The sequence below is a fragment of the Lipomyces oligophaga genome, assembly GCF_038497815.1.
Source record: "Lipomyces oligophaga strain CBS 7107 unplaced genomic scaffold V1516scaffold_1, whole genome shotgun sequence".
Classification (NCBI taxonomy): Eukaryota; Fungi; Ascomycota; class Lipomycetes; order Lipomycetales; family Lipomycetaceae; genus Lipomyces; species [Lipomyces] oligophaga.
Window position 1 is genome coordinate 685,414 of NW_027117785.1, and position 19,216 is coordinate 704,629.

The 19,216-nt window shown below is 43.5% G+C and overlaps 8 protein-coding genes across 8 annotated transcripts; 4 read left to right on the forward strand and 4 right to left on the reverse strand.

Moving 5' to 3' along the window:
- Positions 1–72: 72 nt before the first annotated feature.
- V1516DRAFT_667853 (mitochondrial ATP synthase g subunit-domain-containing protein) lies at positions 73–1,277 on the forward strand. The gene is made up of 2 exons (XM_066920909.1): positions 73–374; positions 751–1,277. The coding sequence occupies exons 1-2, from the start codon at positions 224–226 to the stop codon at positions 1,038–1,040; spliced, it is 441 nt and encodes a 146-aa protein (XP_066779704.1). The 5' UTR covers positions 73–223; the 3' UTR covers positions 1,041–1,277.
- Positions 1,278–1,356: 79 nt separating this feature from the next.
- Positions 1,357–3,259, reverse strand: V1516DRAFT_683020 (uncharacterized protein; the record flags this gene model as incomplete). The annotated part of the gene is made up of 2 exons (XM_066923487.1): positions 1,357–2,062; positions 2,118–3,259. 2 exons carry the CDS (start codon positions 3,257–3,259, stop codon positions 1,357–1,359), a joined length of 1,848 nt encoding a protein of 615 aa, XP_066779705.1.
- Positions 3,260–3,546: 287 nt separating this feature from the next.
- On the forward strand, positions 3,547–6,059 carry V1516DRAFT_667858 (transcriptional repressor TCF25-domain-containing protein). The gene has a single exon (XM_066920910.1). It carries the CDS (start codon positions 3,837–3,839, stop codon positions 5,982–5,984), a length of 2,148 nt encoding a protein of 715 aa, XP_066779706.1. The 5' UTR covers positions 3,547–3,836; the 3' UTR covers positions 5,985–6,059.
- A 619-nt stretch (positions 6,060–6,678) lies between these two features.
- On the forward strand, positions 6,679–8,806 carry V1516DRAFT_667859 (Alpha/Beta hydrolase protein). The gene is made up of 2 exons (XM_066920911.1): positions 6,679–7,288; positions 7,352–8,806. Exons 1-2 carry the CDS (start codon positions 6,826–6,828, stop codon positions 8,512–8,514), a joined length of 1,626 nt encoding a protein of 541 aa, XP_066779707.1. The 5' UTR covers positions 6,679–6,825; the 3' UTR covers positions 8,515–8,806.
- V1516DRAFT_667861 (acyl-CoA dehydrogenase/oxidase) lies at positions 8,716–10,316 on the reverse strand. The gene has a single exon (XM_066920912.1). It carries the CDS (start codon positions 10,049–10,051, stop codon positions 8,777–8,779), a length of 1,275 nt encoding a protein of 424 aa, XP_066779708.1. The 5' UTR covers positions 10,052–10,316; the 3' UTR covers positions 8,716–8,776.
- A 136-nt stretch (positions 10,317–10,452) lies between these two features.
- V1516DRAFT_661606 (uncharacterized protein) lies at positions 10,453–11,783 on the reverse strand (the record flags this gene model as incomplete). Its single annotated transcript, XM_066920375.1, has 3 exons — positions 10,453–10,869; positions 10,918–11,427; positions 11,478–11,783. The coding sequence occupies 3 exons, from the start codon at positions 11,781–11,783 to the stop codon at positions 10,453–10,455; spliced, it is 1,233 nt and encodes a 410-aa protein (XP_066779709.1).
- Positions 11,784–13,006: 1,223 nt separating this feature from the next.
- On the reverse strand, positions 13,007–14,500 carry V1516DRAFT_619438 (tyrosine phosphatase family-domain-containing protein; the record flags this gene model as incomplete). The annotated part of the gene is made up of 2 exons (XM_066919456.1): positions 13,007–13,122; positions 13,177–14,500. 2 exons carry the CDS (start codon positions 14,498–14,500, stop codon positions 13,007–13,009), a joined length of 1,440 nt encoding a protein of 479 aa, XP_066779710.1.
- Positions 14,501–15,883: 1,383 nt separating this feature from the next.
- Positions 15,884–19,020, forward strand: V1516DRAFT_619429 (uncharacterized protein; the record flags this gene model as incomplete). The annotated part of the gene is made up of 2 exons (XM_066919454.1): positions 15,884–16,206; positions 16,263–19,020. 2 exons carry the CDS (start codon positions 15,884–15,886, stop codon positions 19,018–19,020), a joined length of 3,081 nt encoding a protein of 1,026 aa, XP_066779711.1.
- Between the last annotated feature and the right edge of the window lie 196 nt (positions 19,021–19,216).

The window sequence follows — 19,216 nt, forward strand, 5'->3', positions numbered from 1 at the left end:
TTAAAGGGTTTTGAACCATAGTCGTCGGCCGCGAAAATGTCCAGCCTTGTCGTCTGTCGCTGAACTTCAAGCGGTAAGGAGAAACAACAGGAATAGAATTAGATATTGAAGATTGCAGACCAGAGCAGAATCGCTTTTGTTTTGTTAGAGTCCTCGAATAGTTCTTGAATTCAATTGTTTTATATTTAAACGAAGCTTCTGGTCGAGAATTAGAGATATCAAGATGTTGCGAAACTCCTTTTCTCCATTGCGGTCGCTTTACTCCGCTGGCCCCATTAGCCGTTCTTTTGTTCGCCAACCTCGGTCTATTCGTCAGAACTCGACTCTCTCTAGTATCACTGCGCGAGTTAATTCGGTCGTGAACTTATCGAAAGGTAATATTATTCTAGTTTATGTGATGGATTATATTTTTTGCGAGGAAATGTGGGTTGCGGATTGAAAAGGTTCGGTGTAATATGGACAGTTGAGCATGGTTGGATTGAGGAACGGTGGCTCTGGACTGTTCTCGTACTGCTTACGGAGCAATGAGTTGTTATGACTTTCATTTGGATTTTTGTCGATCAATAAACCAAAGAGGGTTGCTTTAGTTGGTAGAAGTTATCCGTTCAGTCAATTCCAGTATGACTTCCTGTCAAGGCTCAATACCAGTTTCGCTCTACTCATGCTCGGTTCTTTCGACCACACATACCTATCTATCTTTAAATGGCCGGCGATGTACTTTAACTGCAAATTTGTACTAACTGTCTCTAGGTCTTATTGATAAGACTGTTTTCTACTCCAAGGTTCTTGCTGAGGTCGGCAAGCAGGTTTACGTCAAGGAATCGTTTGCTCCCCCTACAGTCCCTCAAGTTCAAGCTCTTTCGAAGCAACTGTTGACTCTCTTTAGCAAGATTCCTTCTATTTCGCCGGCTACTATTGTTGAGAGCTTTCAGTTTTTTACCAAGAAGAACGTGGTCCTCTACACTGCTTACTTTATCCAGATCATCGGTGCCTTTTCTCTTGGTGAAATCATCGGTCGACGAAAAATCGTGGGCTATTAGATAGTCGTTAATTATTATTATTTTTCCTGAAAGACTAGCTACTCAATAACGCTTTTCTTTTCTTTTGTTTTTTATTTACCGTTTACTGGGCTTCTCTGTTCATAGATTGCTCTGATTATGCTGAATTTTTTTGTCCTTTGAAATTTGTCCTATCTCATCCTCATTACAGTATGTTACTGCTGCAAAAATCTCAAACCTATTTTCATGGTTTAATACATCTTGAAAACTTCTCATCGATATCTTTCCATTAAGTTACTTATTTACTGTAATATCTGTTCCTACCTTTAAATATGTACAGAAGCCGAATAAGCCTCATTTACTCAGTTTTTTCATCGTCGTCTCTCTCGCTCTTGTGAGGAGGCTTTTTTCCTTCCTGCGTTTCGCCCCGAATTTTTTGTTCGCTAGGTTTAACTTCGTCTACTTCCTCGTTATCTTCTACTTCCTCATCATCACCCACAGCCCAGTCAAACAACGAGTCATCTAACTCTTTGTCTTCTCGCAAATAGTCAGGTAACATCGACACGGGTACGACAGCAAAAATAATCTTGGAGTTTTCGAATTGTGAATGTACCATTGCTCCTGCCTCCATGCCAAAGGCTAAAGCAGCCAGGTTTGCCGCGTTGTCGTATAAAAATCGTGTCGTCATGACCCCACTTGACGCTGGAATTACAAACGGTCCACGACATAGAGATACCAGGCAATAGGCTCCAAACAGTAGACCTGCTCCGAATATCAGCAGAGAATCCCGATTCGGTTGTGGCGGGTGCACGTTGAACTGTAACAACATGTTTGCCTCCTCGGGGGGCTGTTTGAAGATTTGCGACGCTGTAGATGGCGGCTCAGACTCGTCGTCAGACTTATTTAATGGTGACTTGTTCAATACAACCACTATGTGCTTCTTTGATCCAGGTGTAGTAACAATGAAATTTTCGTCTTTATCCTTAGTTTTACTGAGTACCGTCTGGATCAAGCCATGGACCAGTGATTCATTCTTCTGCTGTTGTATGTTTTCATCCTGTACTCTTCATATTGTCAGATTATTGAAAATAAAGACTCTGTTAACAAAGACAAACAAACCTTGACAGACGCTCTTCTTCAGTTTCAGAGCTCGCACCGGTTAATTGATCGATCACACTCAGAAACCCGGCTACAGAGCATTCATACATCATGAAAAAACCCCATAATGCACTAGCTGGACCTAGCAAACCCAAAGTGGGCATGGCCGGTCGTTTCAATATTGCGTTGACAAGCATCGACCCTATAGCGCTTTCCAGAGCCCCGCCCAGAAAAATGACTGCGACATTCCAAGAACCACTAAGAACTTCCACATTAGATCCAATCAGACCAAATAATGAAGCAGAAAGAGCAAAGTGCCAGATGTTGCGGTGAGCGAGCGGTGAGATCAATATTGACAAGTAACGACCTTCACGACTTGATCGACCCCCAAGGCTAGCGAACACGTCCGATCGCAGATAGCCGAATCTGATAAGAAACTCACGAACAGATAACGGACCAATCCGCATAAACAAAGTATATAATGCGCTAGCACCCAGAATCGCAAGTGTAACTGGGTACGTACGATCTGCTAACTGGGATTCAACCTGATCACCATTTTCAACTTGCTTAGGAAGAGACCGTAAAACAGTTCTGACCGTTTCGTAAAGTGTTATACCTGTAGGTTTTTCAAGTCCGCCCGTGAGAACATCGAAAGAGGCAAATGAGCCTACTACTCGGGGATAATCCATGGGAGGAGATATGACCAGGAGACCGCCAAACACCGTGAGCGTAATAAGACAACCAAATATCATTGGCCTGAAAATCCATTTAGTGCGTCTCCAAAGTCCTTGCTGCGCCAATGCTAAAGCTGTCCGTGTTGTATGATCCTCACCATATCTGGAAGAACGGAGATATAGAAATATATCATCTTTGCTTTTCCCGTAATAAGTCAACGAACGTCGATGAATTACATTATTCGAGTACACGGTATTAGACAGAATAGTAGAGCTAGAGCTCGAGTGCGCCAAGCCGAATCTATTATACGAGCCTATTTTCAATATCTCATTGACTGGATGATTCGAAAAACTCCTTCGGTAAAGCGGAGTAAGATCAGATATATTCGTTTGTTGGATGATTGTCTGGATTGGCAGTGACTTCCGGAAAGTTAGTGAACGATGTAGAACCCGACTCGCAGGCAGTAGCCCAGGACGAAAACTGCTCATTTTTTGGAATTTATGTCAACTAAATTTGCCACAACTGTTTAAAATTCAAGTCAATGCCTTTTTTGATGCAATGTCTGGATCATGAATTTGTAGAAAATCACCAAGAATTGCAACTTGATAATCAAACTTTGTCTGGTTTTTCCGCAATTTTCTTTCCTCGTGAAGTCGCAAATATTGAGGTGCTCTGAGTAGATAATAAAAAGAGAAACTGAAGTTACCGGTTTTATTAAATCGACAGCAGCTTCTATGGTAGGCAGAGTTGTTACAAAAGTTAAGTGCGTTGAACGAAAGTAGTTGCACCCGAAACGTAATTACTGAAGTAGTGAGGCTGAGAAGATTTGAATTAATCCCCACCTTTGCCAACATTTCTTTAATTTAAGTACATTAAACGAACTGAAGATTACCAAATTCTGTATTATACTAAGCAAGAGGCAGTACTCGAAGTTTGGAGATTTTGAATGGTTTCAGATAGGACGAAACTCTCTTACACCTTCATTATATATCTCTGACGAAAGTAGCCGGAGAAAAACACATCAATTGCCGACAAGTCGCACGTTATAGGATCTGAGTAACTACTATGAGCTCTAGAGCAGTTCGTAGAGCTCTTAGGGCGCAGGAAGAGCAAATGCTAATCAAGAATGACTCATTGGATAAGGAAGACGAGCTAGAACAAAAATCTGCCAAAGGACATCAATTTTCTGCGTTCGCTAATCTAGAGGATTCTGATCTACAAGAAGATGATCAAGATGACGAGCAAGAGATGGAAGATACTGTAATAACCAAGAAGCCAGATTTATTTGCACTCTTGGGCGAAGAGGGTGAAGAAACACAAGATCAAGAAAGCGAGGTTGACTTCAAAACGGATACCCATTCAGCAGATGAAACTTCTGTTATGCCAATTCCCACCTCCAAACCAAAGAGTTCGAAGAAGAAGAAGAAGAAATCAAAGAAGAAGCAAAGTAGTCAAACCGAGACCGATCTGACCAAACTTCAAGGAAACGATAATCAAGACGGACTGGACGAAATTGATCGGGCAATAGCTGAATTGAACATCAAATCTGGTGGTCAGGCCGCTCTAGCGTCCGAGTCGCGGTCGAGTTCGAACAATAAAGATCAAATAGCATCGGAGTCACTAGCAGCTGCTCGGCTACTTTCTGTGGTGACCAGGAATCTTGATCCTGATCGAGAAATGATGAAAATGTTTGGACGCCAAGTGTTCCAGGAAGAGGCTCGAGAGATGAGACGACAAGGCAACAGAGGCAATGCTGGAAATCGCGGATTTAATAGTAAACGTTATGTTTTAGTTCAACCTGCCAATGACTGGCCGCCGATTAGACGTGCGTTTGGATTATCAATGGATGTAGTATCGACGCAGGATGAGATCATGAGTTTCAAATTCTCGCATTCTCAAGACTATAAAGCTATCCAGCTTCAATTCTACACATGCTTACACATTGGAGACGCCGAGCTTCTTGTGATGCTGCTTCAGCAAAATACGTACCATGCCTCGACACTCTTACAGGTTGCGGAAATACTGACTCATCAGGGCGATCATGCCAAAGCCTCAAAACTGATCGAACAAGCATTATTTGCTTATAACAAGGCATTCCACCCTTTGTTCAATATCTCGACCGGACGTGTCAGATTACCATTCAGATATTACGAGAACAGAGGATTCTACCTCGCTGTTTATAGATATGTGCGAATTCTCGAACGTAAAGGTACTTGGGGTGCCGCCTTCGAGTTTCTCAAATTACTTTTGGAAGTTTCTGCCGAAGAAGATCCTTACTGCGTGTTGAGCATGATTGATGTCTACGCTATTCATGCGAATGCCCAGGATTTTGTTATTCAATTGCCAGACTCTTCAATGTTTGCTAATCAAGTCAAAAATCTACCAAACATTTGGTTTTCTCTAGCACTGGCTCATTTTCATAATAAAGATATGAAGAAAGCTTCAGCAGCTCTTGACATAGCAGCCAGCATGTTTCCATGGACTCTTTCAGCTCTTGCATTTGCTGTTTCATTGGATGTGCCTCCTCAATTGATGAAGTTTAACGAAGCTCCGTCTACAGTGCAGCAAATCTACACTAAGCTCTACGTACTTCGCTCAACAATATTGTGGTCAGCATCAGGACCCAAAGAAATGCTAGCACGGGCGATCGAGACTACAAGGATGCAACATCCTCGACCACCTGCTTACCTGTTAGAATCTCGAAAATCCATCAGTAGGGATCTTGCTAGACATGTTTTGCTAGTCGATATACCAGGCGTTCTCGAACTTCTACCACGCGAGTGCGTTGCTGGTGAAGAAATTTGGACAGATGACATGCTACCGCCTCTAGATAGTGTTACCCCTTACGATTATACTCGACCAACTAGGGCTCTTGGTCGGCGTTCCCCAAATGTTACGGAGGCGGAAGACGTAAATGATGAACGAGGAATGCTGAATGGCCTTTGGGACATGTTTTTCGGTCGCGGTCATAATGACCAGGTTCCCGCAGATGTTCATGCTCTAGAGGATGAGCTGGACAATATACAAGATGTGGAGGATAATGCCGATGCTGAAGACGGCTTACCTATTGAGGAAGAAGAGCCCGCCCAGCAGGAAGCTCGTAGATCGTTTCTTTGGTCATTATTGCGGAGATTTGAACGGACATCTACTCCTTTGGCCCACCAAGATCCTACACAAGAGGAAAGCGAAGAACGTTCAAGTGAGAATTCTTGAATTCTTGAAGGTGTACATAAACGTATCTCCAACACTTAAAACTACTAATAAATTAAATTTCAAATTGACTTCAGCTTATTGCGCAATCGATACTATTCAGATCCTTTTGAATCAAGACATGATTTAAAAAGCAAAAAATAATAACTGCAGCACTCACGATTCCAGCGTGGTCTCCCACCGCAGTACTAAGTGAGCCCATAGTAGCTTAACTGGAGAAAATCTGACGGGGTTCTGTGCTTTCTACTAGGTATGACCGCAACTGATTTCAATCTGGCATTAGGTGCCCCAAATGCTGGAAAGATAGAATTCACTGCAAAACTAGATATTGACAAGAAGTTTAAGCTATTACATTTCAGAATCCATTGCAGATTAAATACGTCTTCTTGCATTGAGGCAGCTCTGCATTTAATGCCGTGAAATATATCTGAAGAAGGCTCCAGTAAACAGTTACATCATCTTTTAGACAACAGTGCTTCGGCTGTACGCCATTTACTAAATAAATCAAGAATACCATTGATCACACTTAGATGAGTCTGATTTCTCTCTCCGGAATCAGTCCCGATTTGCATAACCTTGCCCTGGAGCTTATTACTATAGTTCACACGATAAGAGGTACAGAGGCCGTTGAGGAATGAGGGGTCTGAACTATTATTTAGGTGTCTGGACATCGCCACTCCGCCAAACTGACGTTAGCAACCTTCCTGGTCTCGTCACCTCTTTCCGCTCTTGTCGCGATCTATCATACTATTACTAGGCTTCGGATTGTAGATATATCGCGGTTTAGATATATAGCGCTAATACATCAATCGAACAACTTTCAGCAGAAATTGAAATCGCAGCTATGAAGTCGACACTCGTTTTATCTACTCTCTTCTCTGCCCTTTTGGCGTCGGCTGACCAGAGGGCTTTCGTCCAGCATGATGCTGCTGATACGCATCCTGAAGCTCTTATCAAGTCGTTTGTTGAGATTCCCTCTGATAAGCCTGCTTTAAAAGGTTCTTCAGCTCTCCTTGAAGCTATCCGTGTTCTTGGTGACTCTATGCATCAGATTACTCCCGAAACCGCCAAAATCTGGAACGAGATGGAGGCAGATTTTCCTGAGGAGGTCTCTAAGCTGACTTTCCTCTCTGAGCCTAAGCCGGCAACTCATCGAGATGCCTCTGAGTTCGACTTTCATGTCTCGTCTGCTAGCCTTCCTGGCCATGCTCTTCGAGTTAAGAAACCTGTTGATCTTGGAGTCGATTCTGTTAAGCAGTATTCCGGATATCTTGACGTAGAGGAAGAAGACAAGCACTTCTTTTACTGTGAGTCTACTCATCTGTTGATTATGCATGCTTGATATTCCTTCCATTGCTAATATGAAATAGGGTTCTTTGAATCGCGTAACGATCCTGCCAACGATCCTGTCATTCTTTGGCTCAATGGTGGTCCAGGATGCTCTTCTATGACTGGCCTGTTTTTCGAACTCGGTCCGTCGTCCGTAACGAAGGATGGCAAGCTCGAGTACAATCCTAACTCTTGGAACCAGAATGCTTCTGTGATATTCCTTGATCAACCTGTCAATGTTGGCTACTCTTATTCATCTCAATCTGTCTCCTCCACTGTCGCTGCCGGTAAGGATGTCTATGCTCTCCTTACTCTTTTCTTCAAGCAATTCCCTGAGTACTCTAAACTTCCTTTCCATATTGCTGGCGAATCTTATGCGGGCCATTATATTCCTGTTTTCGCTGCTGAGATACTTTCGCACAAAGACCGCAACTTTGATCTTACTTCTGTCATGATCGGTAATGGTCTTACTGATGGTCTTACTCAGTATAAGTATTATCAACCTATGGCTTGTGGTCAGGGTGGTGCGCCTTCAGTTCTCTCTGAAGAAGAGTGCGCAAAGATGGAGAGCGCTCTTCCTCGATGCCAGAACATGATTGAGAACTGCTATAACACGGAGAGTGTTTGGTCTTGTGTTCCTGCTTCCATTTATTGCAACAATGCTATGATGGGACCTTATCAGCGCACAGGTAAAAATGTGTATGACATTAGAACCACCTGTGAGGATTCTGAGAACTTGTGCTATCCTCAGATGGGCTGGATTTCCAAGTATCTTAACAGTGAGGAAGTTAAGAAGTCTGTTGGAGCTGAGGTTGATTTATTTGAATCTTGCAATTTTGATATTAATCGCAACTTCCTATTCAACGGTGATTGGATGAAACCTTACCATTATGCAGTACCTCATATTCTCGAGGCAGGAGTACCTGTTCTGATCTATGCCGGTGATAAGGACTTCATCTGCAACTGGCTCGGAAATCAGGGCTGGACCAATGCTCTTGACTGGGCTGGCGCAAAGGATTTCCAGAGTGCGCCTACCAAGGACTGGGTTCTTGGTGACAAGACGGTTGGAACTGTCCAGAACTCCGGTAACTTCACCTTCTTGCGCGTTTTCGAAGCTGGTCATATGACACCTTTCGACCAGCCCGAAGCTGCTTACGATATGGTATTCAAGTGGACACACGGCAACTTTGGATTTTCTGCTTAAGTCTCTTTGCGGAAGTGAATTTCTTGAAGTCATTAGTAGAGTGGATTGATTTGGTTTTTATTTGAGTTCTGGGTTTTAGTATTACTGGGTCGCTGTTTCTTTTTCTTTCTGCTAATCATGCTACAAATGGATATGTAGGTGAGGACTGTTTTTACGTCATGGCTGTTGGGGGGTTTGGGCTCTAGTAAATTAGTTTTTTGTGTTTATTATAATAATATATGAGAGTTGTTGCGATGCATGCCGTTTAAATGACGACGTGCGATTATTTTGTAACATACTTTCTCTGAATCAATCTAGCAATAGTCTGTAGTTGGATATTTGAAGTTCCTTCGTAGATTGACCCAATCTTTGCATCTCTATAGAACTTTTCTACGGATTCGTCTTTGGTAAAGCCGACGCCTCCCATCCACTCCACAGCCTTGCTCGCGGCAGACTCAGCTACTTGCGAAGCGTACAACTTTGCCATTGCAGCTTCCTGTACAAATTCACCACCTGCATCTTTAATCCGAGCGGCGTTGTAGAGAAGAAGTCTTGCGGCCTCAATTTCCGTAGCTACTTGAGCGATCTGAAATTGCATTCCTTGGAACTCGCCCACATATTTTCCAAATTGCATACGATCGTTGAATGCATACGAGACTGCACGGTCGAAAGCACCTTGGGCAATTCCAGTCATTTGAGCCGCGATACCGATTCGGCCCTCATTGAGACACTCGATAGCAATTTTATATCCCTTTCCGTACTCGCCGAGAATGTTTTCTGCTGGAACATGGAGGTCTTCGAAAGCCAGGACAGCTGTGGAGGAAGCTTTGATTCCAAGTTTATTTTCTTTTTTCAAGACTTGAACGCCCCAAGGCTTTTCAACAACAAAAGCCGTGATTCCTCTATACCCGAGGCTGGGGTCTGCGTTTGCAAAAATTATGAAAATCTCTGCCTCGGCACCATTTGTTATCCACATCTTGCCGCCGTCGATGACGAAGTCACCATCGGGTAACTTTCTGGCACGGGTTTTAAGCGCAAAAGCGTCAGATCCAGATCCAGGTTCAGAAAGCGCAAATGCTCCTAGTTTTCCTTCGGACAGTTGGTGAAGATATGTTTGCTTGATGTACTCAGATCCCCATTTGCGAACACAGGTGTTAACTAGTGTATTGTGGACATCGTTTAGAACAGCAACGGAAGGATCGCATTTGGCTAGCTCCTCCACAATCGCCACTGCTGCTGTGAATGAAGCCCCTGCACCACCATATTCCTCGGGGGTTTCCACTGCCATCAAGCCGGTTTCGAATAACCCGGTCACAATCGAATCATCAATATGCTGCTCAATTTCCATTTTGCTAATCAGGGGTGCTACCTGTTCTGCATTAAACCGACTCACCACGGATCGAAACATTTCGACATCTTCATCGAAGGTTAGAATAGATCCGACTTGAGGGCGATAGGCCGTGCTTGAAAAACATAGTTTGGTCAGCCGGATACAAGGGGATATCGCTCGCATTATAGGGCCGCGTATAGCTCGACGTACAGCAAGAGATGGCAACATGACCTTAAGTTAATATGAAAAGTAATGCTAGAATATTATGACTCGGATCTAAATTTCCCAAAATAATCTTAATTACAAGCGGTAGCAGAAAGAAGGAGGAATGGGTCTGTGGACTTCAAATTTATTCGATCTGATCTTTGCCGGGAACCGAGATATTGTGCTTCAGTGTGGGGTAGCCCGAAGTGAACTTGCATGTGACATCAGGCTACCTATTGTGGAAACCCTTACACGATGGAATGCAGTTAAAGAACTGAAACTTACTATTTGCTAATATTTCACTTTCTTAAATAATGTTACTAGTTATGATATTATTAAGGGGAGCAAAAACAAAAGGCCACCGTTGGTTTAAAGTGATATAATAAGGTTTTTTCAAGCTATTGATATGTCCATAAATAGCGAAGTTATACCGCCGTTGGAAGTACATGTGAAGATCTCATAGCTTCCGGATGTGTCATTCGGAGCGACTTCGCAGCATGAACATTACGCACATGCAGGTTCGAAGATGCAAGCTGTCCAGACAAACTAACATCGAGAACATAGTCGTCAAACTCATCAGAGAAATCATCGGAGTCGTCACTGAAATCTTCGTATGCGTCTAGTTCTGACCAGGAATCCTGAAACTCGAATGGGCGCCCCCCTCCGGCTTGTATTGCGTGCATGCTTAATGATTGACAGCTTAGATCTGCATATATCTGAAAAGACTTCTTATATTCCTGATAAATCGTCCATTCTCTTTCTAGTCCAGCTGAAGTGGCTGGTGCATTGGACCAAGTGGCTACAGTATCCTGTAATAGAGGAGTGCCAATCATACCCATGAACTGACTAGTTAAAATCTGAAAAATTTCAAAAACAAAATAAAAACATACTTGGAATATTCCTGATCTATGAAATCTAAACCAACTAATCTCAACATCTGACCCCAGCAACTGCTCCAATATGATGAACAGGTTCTGCACAGGAATTATTGGCTTTTGCGGACTTATTTGCGAAATCATAGAATTCAATGAGATTGCAACTCGCTTTGTAGAGTCAATTGGATCCGAACCTTGCAACGTTGCCACTTCGATTAGCGTCTGGACTCCATCGTATGCTTCTTCAGTCGAAATGCCAGACGAGGAGAGCCGTTGAAGCAAGACTGTTTGAAATTGCTCTGAATCAAGAGCATACACGAATTTCGACTCAATCGCTGCTGTTTTAGAAAAACTCGCAGTACTATGCGATATCAAAAGAGGAGAAGCGATCATTGATGACTTATACGAAGTCTCTTGATTCAAAAAGGTCCTAAATTCAGCCATGTATTTGATTTTCTGGTCAAGATATAAATTTGGCATGGATGATACAACTCGCATAGAATGAAAATCGATACAATTAACCCACTAGCTCGTCAGTTCTTGAAGTTGTCCATAATCTCTATGGAAAAACTTACCTTACAAAACGACTCTAAGGAACCTGCCCGACGATCAATGTAAGATTCAACAAAGTACACCGCCTGAACATCCGAAGCCAAGTTTGAAATATTGCTCTTCAAAAACTCGTCCTGCCACAATCCTACGACTGCACTATACGGATTCAACGTAGATACTGGATCCGGATACTGCGGCAGCCTGTCTCGAATCCGTGCAGCGACAGAGTAGTACAGAATCCGATCTGCGTCGGAGTCGAGCGGAAGGGTCAACAACATGAAAAAAGCCGTCGCAGCCTGGTCGGCCTCGTCGATCGGAAGACTCAGCATAGTGTTGGGCTATCCATTCAACTTATAGCTCTAGAAATTTTTCTTACTATATCGAAACGATATTAAAACGATCCAGCCAAATAGAAATTCGATGTTAGAAGTGCAACTATGCGGCGAGCACAATGCAGACGTAAGTGCCGTGACGTCAGCTAGATCGAGAGCGCTTGCTCGGAAGCCAAAGAGGATAGCACAACTTGTCTAGAGAGGATAGGATTTAAACAACAAGGATAGCAATAACAGAATTGAACTGATAGCTGGCGTCTGTCTTTATATATTTCCTAAGCGATCTAACTAGTAGCATGATCTTTAGCGCTAGGGCGAGATATGATTTTTCGCTTGTTTACTTTCCAAGCGAGAAGCCTCTCCTCCCTGGACTTCCTCGGACCCTGCGACGCGGCGCTCCGCAGAAGAATGCTCTCAGTCACGTCCATTTATGCTCATTAGTTCTGTTGTTTAGTGAGTGCGCTAACAAGACAGATAAGTTCATTCCCGACACAGCGAGTTTTTCTGCTCTTCTGCGGTTGCCGACCTTCAGCTATGTTCCACTTGTGCTCCCAAAACAAGCACTACCGTAGTACGATCAATAGCCAAGTTTACAATTTCCACGTGATATATTTCCACAAACTCCAGTTAAACATCAGCAAACTGAAGTACAGTACATAATTGATTGACTTAATAACTAGCGAAATGAGAAGGATTAGTAATATTCTCGTCTAATTTTCCAATATTGCAATGCGGGGAGATGCTAAATTTCGCAGTTGTCAAAAAAAGTAATAACCACGAAATCCTTTCGCTACAGATTAGGAAACTCGTAAATACAAGCACGTCTCAGTCAACGCTCCCATTTGCCGTTCTCACAAAACGGATTCTTTTCCAGGATAGTGAGCGGTTTCCGTCACACTACTAGAATCAACAAACAAATTCCTTTTAATCTTTTCCAGCTCTGGCTTTGTGAATCCTAAGTTATTGATAAGATAATCTTCTACTCCGCCGAATTCCCTGTCTATGACGTCGATTGTCTTCCGCATTGATTCGTACCTTGCATTGTTAGCAATCTGGCGGAAGCAGAAACAGAAAAGCTTACTTTGAACTCATTGCTAATGATGCTAAGTTTTCAGAGGATAGGGAACCAATCTGAGGAATAGATTTCTCTAGGCCTTTTATCATTCGACTTCGTTGACCTAGTATTGTTAGTCGTGAGCCCTTCTATAACTGCTTAGTATCTATCCACCTTCTAAACCAACCGTAGTTAGTTCATACTCTCGAGCTACAGTGTCATGGTCCACATTTGCTATTAGCAAAATAAGCGCACATGCAATTCCAGTTCTGTCTTTCCCAGCTGCGAGACTTCGTTAATCGTCTAATCTGGACTATTTGAGAAACCATGACATACCTGTACAGTGGATGATAAGAGGATCCTCAGGATGATCCAAAATATGCCTAAAGACGGCTCGATATGAACGAATACCCTCTTCCAAAAACTCTTTGTATCCAAGGGCGAAACCGTCAGTTCCCATTCCCAATGTCTTGATCTTTGCAACGAGTTGCTCGGGTGATAAATCCAAGTCTGTACCTAGCGGACAATGCAAACGAGTGAGGCCATCAATTGTGTATATTCCCTGCCGATCACATTCAGTGGACGATCGTAAGTCAAAAGATTTTTTCACTGATAATTTCTGGAAGGCAGGAATACCTTCCGGTTTGACACTGGACAAACTTGCAGATCGATATACAAAGCCCGTTCGAACGATGTTTCCGTCTTCAGTTGGCCAGCCACCGAGATCTCTGAAATTTACAACTCCTTCAACGCACTTAAATCGAGAACTACCCTCTATGATAGCTGATCGTTTGACAAATCGCAGACGCTGCGCTTCGGGTGACAGCCAATCCAAAATGAACTCTACTACTAGTGGATTATAGTTGACACGTTCGTTGTTTAAATCTGTACCGTAAAAATTGTGGTCCGCCCCGCTGACGAACTGCAAAGTATGTCTTCCCGCAAGCAAATTTGCATACAAAGCAGAATCTTCGACGGAAACAATCGTGTCGCTCAATCCATATACCGTTAAGAAAGATGTTGACTTTGGCAAGTTTGCAAGCTCAGACATATCAGGTTTGGATAAGCTGAAGGTCTCTGCTGCAGGAAACCATTTTCGCTCGTTCTTCTTATATCGTGCAGCATTCATCCAAAAGCCATTATCTTCTCGCCAAGTCGAACTTAGCAAATCTGTTCGTTCGAAAATCTCCTCCGAAGTATAACGACCACTCACATTAATTAAATGTGGGATTGTATCGTCGTATTTCATTGCATACGACAAAGTAGCTACCGCACCACGTGAATGACCAACCAAAGCTGTGACTTGTAATTTTCGGTCAACTCGTAAATAATTTAGCACTGCCCGAATGTCTTTGTGGTCTTCTTCCAGCGTCCGACCCTCCGGAGAATCAATAGGAGCCGACTCGCCGCAGTCCCGGAAATCGAATCTAAATGAATACAGGCCATGACTATCTTTTACCAAATTTTGAGCCAGTTGCTTATGGTAAAGATAATCCCTATGTCCAGCGAGACCGTGACATATTACAACCACGCTTGGAGGATAGCTGTGCTGCTTTGGAATTGTCAGCGTGCCAACAATTGAACTCGAAGACGAAGCCAAGAACAGCTGAACTCTTTCCTCAGAGAATTCAGCGACCGTGATCGAACTCTCCTTGTCCATCGCATAAACTGTATGTTGTATATTGAATCTAGATGATGCCGTCTCTTAAAGTTCCGTCAGTCTCCATCGATCAGTTTTCAGGGCCACAAACCGATTTCGTGGAAGTTGCATGCGGCTCCTTAGGGTAAGCCCTCATAATTGATAAGAGAATAACTTTTGTAGCCGGCGCGAATATGTGACCTGGCTCTTCCTAATTAAAGTATACTCAAAAGTTGGTTAACTAACAGCAAAGGAAATATAAAGCTAGTTAATTTAATTAGTTCCATTGTTATCTACAGCTAAGAGCCTTAGCACATCTTAAATAGCCCATGAAAACTCTACTTCGTTTCGTCTACGTGAGCCACCAACGTCCGTCTTAATAACGACTCCTCTTCTGATGCTGTAATTATATGAAATAAAAGCATTTCTAAATTTTGCGAGTGCCATCAGTGTAACACTAAAAATATGTCGTCTCATGTCATGCTCGCTGAAGGTCGGCGAGCCCAGCTTCTGCTTTTGATCGATTGGTCTGCATTCCAAATGATCTTGCCTCAGATATAGATGATCACAACGTTCTCAAGGGCCTTTTATCCTGACTTACTTTGCCAGCATAATCCAGGTCTTATCGTAGTTTACCGCCACATCCAAACGGGCGAGCCCCTAGCAATCCCAGGCATTCCGTATCGCCGGTTCTGAATATGACCACAGTGGATCATACCCGGAGAAAAGAGACTACCAGTCTAAAACTATTTTAAAGAGAGTTTGCCTATTTTATTCTTCAGTCTCTATTCTGCAGTCGTCCAATCCTCGTTAGCTGAATTTGGTAGACTACTCATTCGGCTAAAAGCTGGGTTTATATCGAGAGCTCATCGCGTGGACTCCTGAATACCGCCACCGCCGCAGAAGAGTGCCACTCCGAAGCTCCTCCCAAGCAGACCAGCATACGTGCCAACTCAGTTCTTGCTGTTCTCCACACCACTTCCCGATCAAACGTGAGTTATTCCGCCAACACTCTCCAACAGTCTCGCGACCAAGTTAATTCCCACTACAGGTCGCAGTTGCCACTTTCGGTCCGGTGGGTTTCAATTCTATTAACTAAATCTAAGGTTTTGTAGTAATTGGTCATCTGCCATGGCCGGCTTGCCTCCCACTCTGACTCACTTCCTGGAGTCTGTTTATATACACATGAGAGCTCAGAACATCTCTTAGATTTTTGCTTTCATCAATTTCTCATCAAACGTACGCATCATGGTGGAATATGTTCACAGTGACCCGAGACCGGACTCAATTCCGCTCCCACCATCTGCACTTCTTAACCTCCAGAGCACCCGCATTTGCACACCTACGCTCACTCCAGACCCCGACAGCGCATACAAACTAGAATCCAAAAATGAGTTAGAGGCTATGTTTCCATATCCGGCGGCAGGTCTGGAACTACGCCCACTAGGTCCGATATCGCTTCCTTCGCCGCCATTGTCAAAGTCCTTGCAGAACAGCCTTCACTCAGAACATCTTAGTGACAGCGTTGTAACATGGGACCGAACTATAGAACGAGTTGTTAAAGGCATCGTTTCAATTAAAACATCTGTTGCTCGCTCTTTTGACACTGATACTGCAGGATGCTATACTGCAACTGGATTTGTGGTCGACAAACTACGTGGAATTATCTTGTCTAATCGCCATGTGCTAACATGTGCCCCCATTACCGCCACTGGTGTTTTCGTTAAGTATGACAATAAGCACGCACTTCTATTTATCAAACTTTTAACTGTTTATCATTTAGTTATGAAGAAGTAAATCTTCGTCCGATATATCGAGATCCTATCCATGATTTTGGCTTCTTTCAGTTCGACACTGATAAGGTCAAGTTTCTAGAGATGGAACAGATAGAATTACGACCAGATCTGGCCAAAATAGGTACCTCGATTAAAGTCGTTGGTAACGATTGCGGTGAGAAGCTAAGCATTCTTGGAAGCACTCTTGCAAGAACAGATCGCGCAGCTCCTCGCTATGGTGACGATACATATGAAGATTTTAATACGTTTTATTACCAGGCAGCTACAGGAACTTCCGGAGGATCTTCCGGATCTCCTGTACTTGATATATCAGGACATGCGATCGCGCTGAATGCAGGGGGCTCAACACGCTCGGCTTCCTCATTTTATCTTCCGCTTGATCGAGTTGTTCGAGCCCTGAGATGCATCCAAGCTGGAACTATTGTCTCGCGAGGAACCCTACAAACTGAATTCGTTCACAGCTCCTATGATGAACTGCGCCGGCTGGGTCTCACTAATGAGGCCGAAACAGCGTGCCGGCAGTATGATTCTTCGGTCACTGGGCTGCTGATTGTTAAGCGAGTTTTGCCCAGCGGACCAGCTCTAGACCAACTTGAACCTGGAGATATCTTGATTTCATGTAATCGTGAAAGAATCTTTGACTTCGTCTCTTTATGGAATATTATCGATCAATCTGTCGACAAGAAAGTTGAACTAGTTTTCTATCGCGGTTCACAAAGTTTTACAGTCTCTTTGACCGTCCAGGATCTACATTCCATCACCCCAAACAGGTATCTAGAGTTTGGAGGAGGCATATTTCACAATCTGTCGTATCAGCAAGCCCGCCATTATGGCATGCCTGTGGAAAATCAAGGAGTTTTTGTAGCATCATCGGGAATGTTTGATTGGAATAGCTCATCGCGGAATTATCTGATTACCTCTGTCGATGGCAAACCGACCCCCAACTTAGATGAGTTTATAAGCGTTGTGACGGTTTTGCCTGATTATAAATATATATCTTGTCGATTCAAAGATCTTGGAAATATGCCTGAGTCGCTGGTCCATACTCAGATCGATCGCCACTTCTTTGAAGCTGCTGTGTATCAACGAAATGATGTGACGGGCATTTGGGATTGTTGGAAAATTGATGGTCCTCAGTCAACTGATTATATCTGTCGAGCTCCTCGTGATGTTACTGTCGAGGCAGACTTTTCAGACGAATACGACGAACAAGACAGTGAGGAAATTGTGGACAGCGAATTAAGCAATCTTCGGCGCGATCTTGAATCCAGTCTGGTGTATGTTAAAAGCCGAATTCCGTTCAGTATTAGCGGCTATTCTGCTTGCTCGTCTAGTGAGGGCGCGGGTGTTGTTGTATCGCTTGAGAATAATTTTCCGATTATTGTGTGCGACAGAATTGCCGTGCCCACTGAAGCAGCTGATATCCGAATCACCATTCAATACCATGCGGTCAGGGGACGAGTGATTGCGATGGAAAGATTTGCTTTTCTCACCTTTGATCTGGCCGACTTACCTGCTGAAATCAAAATCAAAGCTGTCTCATTTGAGGAAGAAGCCAGTAATACCAAAATCGGTGATAAAATTGAAGTTTTGGGACTTATTAGCGACCAGTCGTTGGTTGCTAAAGCCACGGAAGTCACTGAATTATCTTGGGCAAACTCAACAAAGTTCCAACCGCCTCGGTTTAGACTCTCAAATGCGGAGATCATTTGTCTGGCAGATTCGTTCAATTGTGTTGGCGGAGTCCTGATCAGTCAGCAGGTAACGAAGGACAACGATAAGAAGACCATATCTTATAAAGTTTTTGGACTGCTGACGGTTATGGCATCACCTAGTTCAACTAAAGACGAGACTCGCTGGAAAGCTGGAATTGACTATAATCTTTACGTTAGACCTGTTGTCGATCAGCTAAGTAAGTTGCGAGCTTCTGCTATCGCTAGAAATCTCGATAGCCCGCTACAAGGAATAAAATCAATGGGAAGAATTTCGCCATATCGAACTTTTAACGTTGATTTGGACGAAATTCCATTAAGTCAAGTAGCTGCCGAAGGCGTGAGCGCAAGACGAATTCAGAGGCTAATCAAGTTATCCAAGAAGCGGACGAATTCTTCAAAAACAGCGTCAATTTTGTACGTCCGCAAGAAGTTCCCTCATTACGATTTGGAGACAAATGACAGCAATGATTTAAAACCTGGAGATATCATTCTTGAGATCGAACAAAAACCAATAGTCACACCGAGTGATCTAGAGCCGTATCTTCGGAACGCAGCTAAAGCCAGTTTCAAGTTTTTAGTCTTTCGGCATGGAGTTGAGACTTTGGTTGATGTCAGACCTTTCGACTATGGTACTAATTGCAGTTCGATTGGACGAATCATCGAATGGAGTGGAATGTTCTTACATGATGGGATCCCTGAAGCTATCGAGCAGGTAGTTCCTGATAGTAGTCATATTCCATTAACCCAAGGAGTCTATGTGGGCAGTATCACATATGGCTCACCATCGTCCAATACAGTGTCGGCTGCGCAATGGATCATTCAAGTTGATAATGAGCCCGTGCATTGCATAGATGACCTACTAGCCATTCTTAGCCAACACCGGTGGCAAGACGGCGACTTTGTCCGAATCAAACAAGTCAACCGGAGAGACGTTACGAATGTGCTCAGCATCAAAGTAAATGAGCAGTATTTTCCTACTCGACTTCTTGACCGGACTATGGATGGTAGCTGGGAGAGCGTTAGAATCTAAGTATAGAATTAGAAGCAATTCATATTTATTAAGTTAAGATTTTTTAATGACGTACTTGGCCCGCTTCTGTCTCTGTAATTAAGTCTGTTCTTGCCAGCTGCTGAGAATACATTCTCACAGATAAGAGACCCTGGCCATCGTACTGCAGCCGTTCTGGGGGCGGGCCATGATCCATTCGCCTTATCGCCCGCGCCGC